We start from the raw sequence: 10,570 nt of genomic DNA, 5'->3' as shown, positions 1-10,570 counted from the left end.
ATAACCAGCAGATGGAAGAGGTTGTCGCATTCTGGGCTGAACAAAATGCTTCAGGGTTGTGCAAATTACTTCCCCCCGCAAGGACACCAGCCTCTCCCCCTCAGCTTGGCACACGTGCTTGGCTGTTTGGCTGCCAGATCTGAAAAATCCATCCTCTGCCCTGATCTATCCTGGACATCATGTTGTTTTGGAGACAGAGCGTGTTGAGTGCTGGGCTGTTTGGCTCTGGGGAAGTCACCTGACAGGTACGTGTCCTATTTTCTCATCTGCCAACAAGCCAGTTAATGCCCTCTGCTCTTCCCTGCACGAACAGCTCCACCAGCTCACTCAGTGCTCCGTAATGCGGGGAGATGTAAACCTTCCTTTGCTGTGGCAGTGGCAAAGTTTTGCTAGTGCCCTCCAACAGCCTGAGGGCATAATGGGCACTATTTAGTTAGTTATTAACTAAATACTCCTGTGAGGATAGTTTGGCTTTTACAAGCCAGTCTCAGCCTGCTCCATGTTCAGACAACTCTCCAGTCTTCCCATACCCAGCAGCCGCAGGTGGTCCCTTCCCCACCAAAGCAGCTCCTCCAAGGCCAGAAGCTTTGTGTATACTGCATCCTCCTCCACCCATTTGCCTGGAGGAGTGTTAACAGATGTCCTTGAAATGAAACACCCAGAAAGTGTGGGCAGGGACACTGCTGTCCCCGAAGGTCTCAGCAAACACTATCCCCAGTTGTCAGATACATGTGTGCTTGAAGACAAAGCTCTGCTTCATGCTTCTTGGGTTTTCGAGACCCTGCTTGCCCCAGATCAACCCAGCCTCTGCTACTCTTGTGTTTCTGACAAACCAAAACCAATTAGCTCTGTCACCTGCAGGCAGCTGAAGCCCAGCAATTGTGAGCACAGCCTTCACAAGCTTGGAAATGCAGAGGTGATGACACCTCCACAGAGGGAGAGAGGCTCCTCAGTGGTGTGCCCCCAGCCCCAACAGGCACCGCTCGCTTTAAGGACATCCCAAGCACTGTTAAAGACAAGTGACATCCGCAGCTTTCCCTTGCTGGACCAAAACCACAGGTAACAAATTTACGTCATGCTGCGTGCCCAGCCCTCGGCACTGCAGAGCTACCCTGCGGCGGGCAGCAGCTGCTTTCGCTGGGGTCTGACAACTGATGTTGCCAAGACTCAAGATGCCCAGCCCTGCCACCTCCCAACACCTGTTAGCACATCTTTGCACCCACGCTGTTTTTCCCCTTTAACACCAAAAATAACTTGCATAAAAGTTTTAACAGATATTATGCCTGAAGCCCAAGAAAGACCACAAGAAATTTCTCTGCCAGTTCCACACCAGAACACACTTGCTCCTCTCCTCACAACAAGGTTAGGCGAGGGAATATCTCACTGTCATTCCTGACAGGGACTGGCTTCTTTTTGCTGAAAGCCAAAGTGATGTTCCTCCAGGTGAGCAGCTAGCAGTGAGCTTTGCAGAGCCTACAGGCAGTACAGCCTCCTCCCTGCACCATCCTGCAGACCCCGTGCAGCCTCCCACCAGCCGTGACTCCCACAGCTCAGCTCTCCAGCGCAGGAAAGACCTTGTTCTCCATGAGTCACTGCCCCATCATGGTGCAGACCCCCCACCAGCCACTGGTTTAGTCCCCCGCCCTTCAAGGAGAGGAGAGCGCAGGACAAACACACGCCTTGTGCCAACACCAGAACTGCTGGGGATGGAGGAGCTGCCCAAGCCCCTGTTCCCCGCAGTGTAGTCCCTGCTCCTATCAGCTGCTGCTCTTCTGTCCTCCTAGCACGCAACTTCACATTCTCTACTAGACCATCCCTATGTCAATCTCTCTCGTCTCTGCAAAACCCCCTTGTTTTTACAGCGTTCATCATTGTAAGAGGCTCAACTCCATTCTACAGGCTGCCACATCCCCTTGAACTTCTTAAAATGAGCCTCATTTCTTCAGGAGCAGATGCCATAGCTTTAAGTTCTCTTGGTGATCAGCACTAGGGATACCTGCTTCTAGCCATTGAGGCACCCCTTAAAACAGAAACCTTAAGAGATTAAAAGCTTGCAGCTGAGCAACTGCAATCACTAACTTACTTACCAGGAGCCTTGAGGAGACCAGTGTCTCTTCTGCATAGTCATGATCCTCCTCAACTCTGGTTCTGCCTCAGCTTCCAGCCACTAGAACTGTAGAGAACTTCAAAGCAACTCAGCTGGTGGGACTGCAGGTAGGCAAGGAGTAAAGCAAAGGTGCAGGTAACTCACTCTCCAGCTCTGCACTCCCTCACTCTGTACATTTTACAGCAGTGCTTGAAGTCCTGCTCCGGACCAGACTTGGGCACCCTGCAAGGCAGCAGTGGCTCTGCCATGAGTGCATGTCACGGGGCAGGGACAGCTGCTGAAGGAGCAGAACAGCTTACACAGAGGCAACGCTTGGCTTAACCCCCCATTAAAGCGTGGATCTAAACATTAGCTACTACTTCCACTACAAATGCTTCTGGCCCCTTCTGAAAGTGGAGGACTCAAGCCTGCAGCACAAGAGACCCGAGAATCCCAAACAGCTGCTGGCTTAGATATTTACCAAAAATAAAACTCTTAAAGGAATCCCACACTCCCACCATTTTACAAAACTTCAAAGGTGAGAGGATACAGAAGCTGCACAGTGGATTATCCAGGTGACATTTATTAGAGCATTTCAAGTATACAATGATTTTACTGATGGCTGTAAGCAGCAAAGACGCAAACAAATGCCAGTAGGAAAGGGTGACCTAGAAGTAGCAGGCTATGCAATTCTTGTAGGAAATTGATGCTTTCAGATGAAAGGAGAGGAAAAGAAAGTATCAGGCTAGAAGACTGAGCAAGTTTGGGGATGGGGAGGAGAAAATATGAAGTTTGAGATCACTCACTTAAATTGGCAACTCACAAGTAGCAGAAGCTGCCTGCTATTGCACTCTTCCCTTGGCATCCCAAGGACCTAAAATAGCCAGGTGTGCTTTCTCCACCAAGAACAGACAGCATTTTCCCTGGTAAGAACAGAGGCCTGCACCAGTGGGCAGTTCTGGAGCGCGAGCTCAGCACTTAGAGATTCAGATCCCTGGTTTTGCACACTCACACGCAAGAACCAGGCTGTTGGACTTCTATCAGCGAGGAAACAATGCAGACTTTCAGCAAGAGCACACTAAAACTATCAACTCCTCACTATAAGGCAGCTTTAGGTCAGGACTCTTTTGGATGCCTGAGCTGTTGTTTAGAAAAGCAAGGACTACATGGCAACAAGACTACAAGGTCCTCTGACAATAACAAGGACTGTGCGTGTTTTCCAAGAACTATTTCTGAAAGACACATCCTTAAAAATATCTTAAAGCAGAGACTCCCCCATTGATGCACAAAAAGGGCATGACTAGGGAGGAACTGAGCTATGAAGTGATCAACTCATAAAAAGCACCTCACAAACCAGAGGCTATGTACTTTGCCTGATTTGCAAGTGAGTAATTCTGCATTTAAGATAATAGCTGCCTCAGTTGTGTCTTAGTCTCCTGCATTTATTAACAAGGAGCAGTTGAATTCAAGAGCTTAAAAAAAAAAAAGCATTTAAATGCTTAATATTTAAAAGGGTATCTCCAGAATGACTGTCCTTCAAGACTACTAAGCTCTGAGGTATGCGATGGCAACTCAGTAGTCAGGCTAGCAGAATGCAGCAGCGTTTCTAAGCCTGCTGAACACACCTTCGTTAACCAAATGAATCACCTTTCTAGCAAAATTGCTTAAAAATTTGTCTTCGGTAAAGACCATTTAAAAATTCTGGTCGACAACTGATTTGCAAGTAAAACAAAAAATATTAGAAATGGTAACAGAGTTTGCTTAATCAAATCAGATCTGATTACTACAAAAACATGCTAAGGACAGCCACTCAACTCATATCCTGGATGCTGCAGTGCCTTCCTCCCACATACCCTACAACTGCTTTTTAAAAACTTGTTTGTCTAAAGGACAACAATGGAAGACAAGTCAGGATTTAATGACAGATTTCAAACAGAAGGGCATACATACATTAAATTAACAGATTCAACCTTCAGCACACAGGAGTTCGATAGTTACTGGCTAGAGTCACAGAAAGTTCCAAATTTGAACAGTCTTGAACCACTTCCAAAAATTCCAATGGCTTTTTAATAGTTCCAACAATTATTGGGTATATAAAACGGAGACAGACTTCTTCAGCAGAAGAGTTGGGGCTCTTCCAGGCTAATCAGACCGCTGGTACGGAAGGGAGTTGATTTGACTTCCCCCACCTTCCCACCAGTCCACTAACGACTATGATTTATTAAAACCTTCTCGATTTACTAACGACTGATTTAACAGGCAAAAGCTGCAGACTGTGTCAATCATAGTGGATGGCAGTATAGAAGATTATCCAAACAACCTGTGGGGAGAAAAGGAAGTGAAGGTTATTTTGATGCCTCTGGAGAAGGTTCAGACATGGAAAACGAGCCTCAGGCCTTGCTCTCACTAGAGGGCTGGGGACTGAATTCCAGCTTTGCGATGGTCTCGGAGAGATGTTAGGATCACCACACGCCACAAATGGTGGCATTCAGCCTGCTTGCCTTCTGGGGTGACCAGCCTCTCCACATTAAAATTTCACCGCAGTCCCTCTAGTGATTTCGAGCCGCCACCAAACCAAGTGCTGAGCATATTCAGAGACTTGGGGGAGGGGAGCAAGGGAAAAACCAAGACACCCGAAACACCAATTTGAGTGTAACTAGCTCTAGATGAAACTCCACCAGGATACCTGGGGCAGAGGGTGGGAAGACATAAAAGTTCAGCGGTAGCTGCAGAAGTATAGCTGCCTGTTCTTGCATCCTACATTCTACAGAGAAATCCCAGGCGTTAATACTGTATTTCATAGCCAGTAGCCATCAGATTCTGGGATTTTCTTTCCCAATCAACTCCACTTATTAGATGATGTTAACACATCTCTCCTATCAGCACACCACCTCACCTGCTTTTCTCCCAGGTCTTTGCCCTCAGAAAGTGTACCAACACAATTCACTGATCAACTTAAAGCAAGCAAGAGGCATTACCAGAAACAGTGCAAAAGATGTCATGAATCCTTCCTTTGTTAGCTCCCATGTCCCACCATACTCCTCCTCATCTATCTGCTGGAAGCTACTGAAGTAGAGGTACAGAACACCAGCATTGATCAGGCAGAATCTGGAAGAAAAATATTAGGAACAGTCATTTCAGTGATACAGGGTGCTGGTATCCAACATCCCGTACAGCAACGTGGCAGTGAAATGTCTTCCATCCGCAGCAGAGAGGAAGCAAAGAGGAACACTGTTCCTGCAACACTTCCCAGGCAGCTCAGCCACTTCCTTAAAAGAGCACCTCCAGGTCAGCTTGCCATAGTATGCTAGGTTTGGATGAAGGCCACCTCACAAGGCACAGCCTACTCCTAGTAAGGCTCAACAGGCAGTAGTCAGAAGCTGGAGGTATCAGCAGATCTGCAAACCCTGAAAGTTTTCCTGTCCTGCAGATCAGCAGCAGTCCTGCTCCCAGATAGAATCCCATTTCCTCGTGTGTGCTACTTGATTTTGAGGCTGCTAAGAGGGAAGACTGTTAGACTTTATGCTCAGTTAGATCCCTGCTGGCATCCCGTGACCAAATGCAGTGACTTCGAGATGAGAGCCAAAGCACTGGGGTTCAGCTTGAGACAACTCTCAGTGCTCTCTAGTCTGTGCCAGCAGTTACGCTGCAACGGAGAGAAAAAATGTGATCTGTTTGTCCTTCGACACGTTTGGCTTTACACCACCCCAGCTTAGGGCTGGGGCAACCTGGGAAGTGACAGGTACATTCCCTGGAAAGAAAGCTGATAGGAAGAGCAATATGGGAAGACATACACGCAAGTTCAGTGACTAGCAGCAAGCTGTGAGCAGCTGTGCAACTGCACACCACAGAAACCACGCACACAGTTCTAGAGGTTTTTAGTTTTTCCACTGTACACCAAATGACTTTTATTTCTTATTAACGTTTAGCACAGGAATTGGCTTAGTTGGCTGAAGGTGCCTTGTGAATTAATGGATGACTAAGTAAGAACAATGCTTCTCAGCTACTCCACATCTGCTACTGGAACACTTTAGATTTAACTGTTTGCATGTAGCTATTGAGTTCCTCTTGGAGCATCACTGCTTTACAGCCCCTTATCCCTAAATTTAATTTCTTTTTTTTTTTTTTTTTTTTCTTTTCCTTGCTGCTATTCTCTCCACTTTTTCGCCACAGCCAGGACACTCAGGAGAGGGACAAGATAAGTCAATTTTGCCTAAGAAAAGCTGTGGGGCTGTGAGCTTCACAAGGAGACCTTGACTAGGCACAGACATTTGCAGAGTCCCCAGAGCAGACACAGCATCTTCCCACCCCTGGTGTTCAGAGAGCAGGGCCATGTTTCCCATCTCTGGTGTCCCTCCAAAGGCTTTCAGGCTCATGCCAGGGCCAAACAAGTTTTTATTTCATAACTGAGTGCTCACTGGAGCCTTTGGACACCTGCTGGGAGGTGACCTGAATCCCATGTCTCGGTGGGGATCCGATGTGTATACACCCTTCTGGGCACTGCCCTCCCCATGCACCGCAGCTGGAAGAACAACTTGAGCAAGCTGGGAGCGCTGCAGAGGCACTGCCAACGGTGCCACTTCGCCTGCTTGTTAACTATGGTCTTTGGTGTTTGGAAGAAACCTTCTCTTTTCCGAAGAGAAGCTGCCCCTCTTGTCTACTAACAGACTCTCCTCTCTGAGGAGGGCTCCTCAGAGAGGAGGAGACTCAAAGAGAAGGACTACCACACCTTCCCCTCCATGGGCCTTACCTCTCAGGTGGCCACACTAGGCACTACACTCATAGCCCCTATTCACACGTGCCTCCTCACAAGTCCTCTTGTTCCCTCCTTCTACCCCTCTCCCTTTAATAATAACAAAATAAATAATGATTTTAAAAAGCATTAATCAGGCTGAGGAGAGAGAAAGAGGCTGATGAAGACATGTTATGATTTATATGAATTTGAAAACAAATAACAGTCAGGAATGCAACGCTGGCTTTAAGATGCACAGCAGAGACTGCATTTGGCCAGCCCGTTGTTAACAGCACAACTTTAAACCACACATCAAGTAAAGTCCAAATGTGGGAAAGTACAGGAGACAGAAAAAGAAATAAACCTTACACTGCTATTCCCACGAATCCCTTCAGTGGAACTACTCCCCAGATGATTCCCAAAATAACTGCGATGATCTGCCGGAACCAGTAGATCACATCTAAAAACTCGTCCTGAAGAGATAAAGCACAAGAAAGATTTTAGTATTCACTACGTTTCCTTTTTTTAAAGCATCATACAATTAACAGGTGAAAATCTAACACACCGAACACTTAGTTTTCCATTCGAGGTATAAGATACTGTACTCAGAGCAGATGAAAGCAGCTTACGGCCTCACGCACCCTCGACTTCTCCGCTTCCAAATTAAATACAGGCTTTGTCCTCCAATGGGCTAACTGCAGAGGTGAACAGGTATCTAGTCCCCTTGCTTACTAAAGATTGAATTCTTCAAACTTTTATTCTAGTGAATTTTTATAGAACTGTCTATGCTTTAAGACTGTTACAGCCACTCTCAGCGCCCCAGGCCCTCCCCTACACAGAAACAAGTGCTACCAGTAGCCAGTGCTCACACCAACTCCAAACCACAAACCATCTCTCGCACACACTACGAGTGCATCTGCATTCTTTCAGAGCAGCAGTGAAGTGGTCCTGCCCGTTTGTCTGTAGGGCCAACACAACTGTAAGTATGGCAGCTGGACAATGCTGACTCACGCTTTAAATAAAATTCACTTGCAGCTTTTTCTCTAGCCTCCCCAAGGATGGGATTCCCCAGCACACCCCCAAACACCAATGGCCTTCATGATTTTACTGTAGGCTGTGCAAATTTGTTTGGCTAGAGGTAAAAGACTAGAATCCATGTCAGATATGATCATTTCTCTCTGTCTGTCACTATGTTTCTGTCATTTTAGCCTTCAGTTCGCATCCTATTGCATCAAAACATTGGGACAGCCTGTCATTCCTCCCCTCACTAACTCTGAAATTCCTGCCCAGTTTGTCAGAGGGGGATGAGGCCAAGCACAGGAGAGCCCCACCAGTTCCGTGGCAACAGTAGCTGGTAAGAAAAAAGCGACACAGATTCATGTCTGTCCCCCCAGGAAAAGTAGGGCAGAGCCCACACCTTCTCCATGCTGAAAGGCAGAGCCAGCAAGCCAGGGAGCAGACGTCCCTGGCACACGGGCCCTGTGCCAGGGATACGGCAGCACCCGGGATGCTGCAGGAGCTCAGAGCACCGTGTGGGCAGCAGCAGGAAGAGGCTCTGCCCAGGAGCATCACAGCACATGGAAGATACGCACAGGGGAAAGAGGCTTCGCTAGTGCTAAAAGCACTGAGAAGTCTGCGGCTGACATGTTTTCTTTCACTCGCTCTTGGAAGGTTTGCTGACAAATGAACAAATCACGCAAGTTAAGCACACACATGAAATTCTGTAGAAACCAAATCTCTTTTTGCACGGAACGGTGAGGTGAGGAACAGTAAAGCAGACCGCAAACAGCTGAACAACCACCGTGACATACTCGTGCCGTGACACTAACGGAGAAACTCTCACAAGCCTGTTCTTGCTGCTGCCCTTTCCCTTCAGGCCTGACAGGTCAGCTGGATTTGCAAATACATTTTTCATGCAACTTCTTAAAGTAGATTATATTTCTAGTTTTCTTTTAATTACACAAAGTAAATTTTTGTTTAATCCAAACCCTAAATTTATCTGAGGTATCTCAATATAAGTGCAGCTTGGGTTTTCTTTGGCTCCACGCCCAAGTAGCAGAAAAGAGCCGGGTCTGCTGTAGGCTACAGCTCGCGGATGTGCCACATCTGCCTTCAGGAAGCACTTGGAGGGCAAGTTCTGGGGGTAAGGAACGACACAAAACCACGGAGCACCGGTTGTCCAGTGTGAACGCCACGGCTGGATTTACACAACAATGCTGTGCTTACCGGGATGGCTGCCAGCTGACACCCCGGCCTCCCCTGCCGCAGCCCGCCCCGGGGCAGAAATCCGCCCTCCCGACGTGCGAGGGCGGGGGGAGAGACGCGGCAAAGCCGCCCGCGCTCCCCGCAAGAGGGATTTAAACGAACTCAAAGAGCCCTTGGCGGGCTGCCGGCGCTCCCCGCACCCAGCGGGCCGGGCACTGCTGCGGCCTAAGCCTGCCCGCCGCCGCGCCGCCGAGCCCCGCCCGTGGAGCCTTCCCCGGCCGTGTGGGCGGGGACGAGCGGCGGAGACCGGGGGCCGGGCGGGCAGGTCGCGGCAGCGGCACCAGCGAGCGGCCCCGGGAGCGCCAGGCGACAGCAGCCTCCCCGCGCCCGCCCTGGCGGGAGGTCCCGGGTCCCGCCCCCGCGGCCCCACCTTGTCGTGCCAGGCGGAGTCGCTCCGCAGCGCTTTGCCCCACACGGAGCCGCGCCCGGCCGCGCCGCCGTTGGCCACCGCGTGCTGCTGCGCGTGCGGCGGCTCCTCCCTGCGCCGCGCGCCGCTCATCCTCCTCCGGGCCTGCCCTCCCCCGGCCCCGCCGCCGGCCCGGAAGCGGCCGCCGCGCAGCGTCACCCGCCCGCGCCCCCGCTCCGCCAATCGCGGCGGGCCTCGCGTCACACGTGACAGAGGCGAGCACCGCCCCCCTACGGCAGGGGAGAGGGACCAGGCCGGGGCGCGGCGCGCGTTAGGCTGGGGGCGGGGCTGGACCGGGGTGGGCGGAGCCTGGGCGCGGTGAGGGGTGGGACCTCCCCACCCACCCCTCCCGCCTGGCCCTGCCGCCCCGGGAGCCGAGCGAGCCCCGGCCCCGGGGGAGGCGAAGGAGGGACCCCCGGTGTGTAGGGCGGCCCCTCGGCCGGGCTCCCTCCGCCAGGCGCTGGCAGCGCTGGTCCGGGGCCTGGCCGGCCGCTGGGCCCGGGCGGATGTGGCGGATGGAGCGGCCCGTGCCCGGTGTGACGGCAGCGTCTGGGCTGGCAGCGGCCGTGGGGTCACAGAATCACCGAATCCTTCGGGTTGGAAAAGACCCCCGGGATCATCGAGTCCAACCCTCAGCCCGACTCTACAAAGTTCTCCCCTACACCACATCCCCCCACAGCTCATCCCAACGGCCCTTAAACACACCCAGGGGTGGGGACTCCACCCCCTCCCTGGGCAGCCTATTCCACTCTCTGACCACTCTTGCTGGGAAACGTTTTTTCCTCATCTCCAGCCTGAACCTCCCCTGTTGCAGTTTAAAGCCGTTCCCTCTTGTTCTGTCACTAATCACCTGTGAGAAGAGACCAGCACCAACCTCTCTACAACGTCCTTTCAGGGAGCTGTAGAGAGTGATGAGGTCTCCCCTCAGCCTTCTCCTCCTCACACTGAACAGTCCCAGCTCCTTCAATCTCTCCTCACAGGATTTATTCTCCAGGCCCTTCCCCAGCTCGTTGCCCTCCTCTGCACTCGCTGAAGCACCTCGAGATCTCTCTCGTATTGAGGTGCCCAAAACTGGACACAA

At 50.9% G+C, this 10,570-nt stretch overlaps 1 protein-coding gene across 1 annotated transcript; it reads right to left on the bottom strand.

Annotated features, from left to right (window-relative positions):
* Positions 1-2,648: 2,648 nt before the first annotated feature.
* Positions 2,649-9,649, bottom strand: RAB5IF (RAB5 interacting factor). The gene is made up of 4 exons (XM_074888604.1): positions 9,454-9,649; positions 7,188-7,291; positions 5,065-5,194; positions 2,649-4,406 (listed from the first exon to the last, which is right to left on the bottom strand). Exons 1-4 carry the CDS (start codon positions 9,580-9,582, stop codon positions 4,365-4,367), a joined length of 405 nt encoding a protein of 134 aa, XP_074744705.1. The 5' UTR covers positions 9,583-9,649; the 3' UTR covers positions 2,649-4,364.
* Positions 9,650-10,570: the final 921 nt, after the last annotated feature.

This window comes from Strix uralensis, chromosome 18, assembly GCF_047716275.1.
Source record: "Strix uralensis isolate ZFMK-TIS-50842 chromosome 18, bStrUra1, whole genome shotgun sequence".
Lineage (NCBI taxonomy): Eukaryota > Metazoa > Chordata > Aves > Strigiformes > Strigidae > Strix > Strix uralensis.
This window is presented reverse-complemented; position numbering and strand designations above follow the sequence as displayed.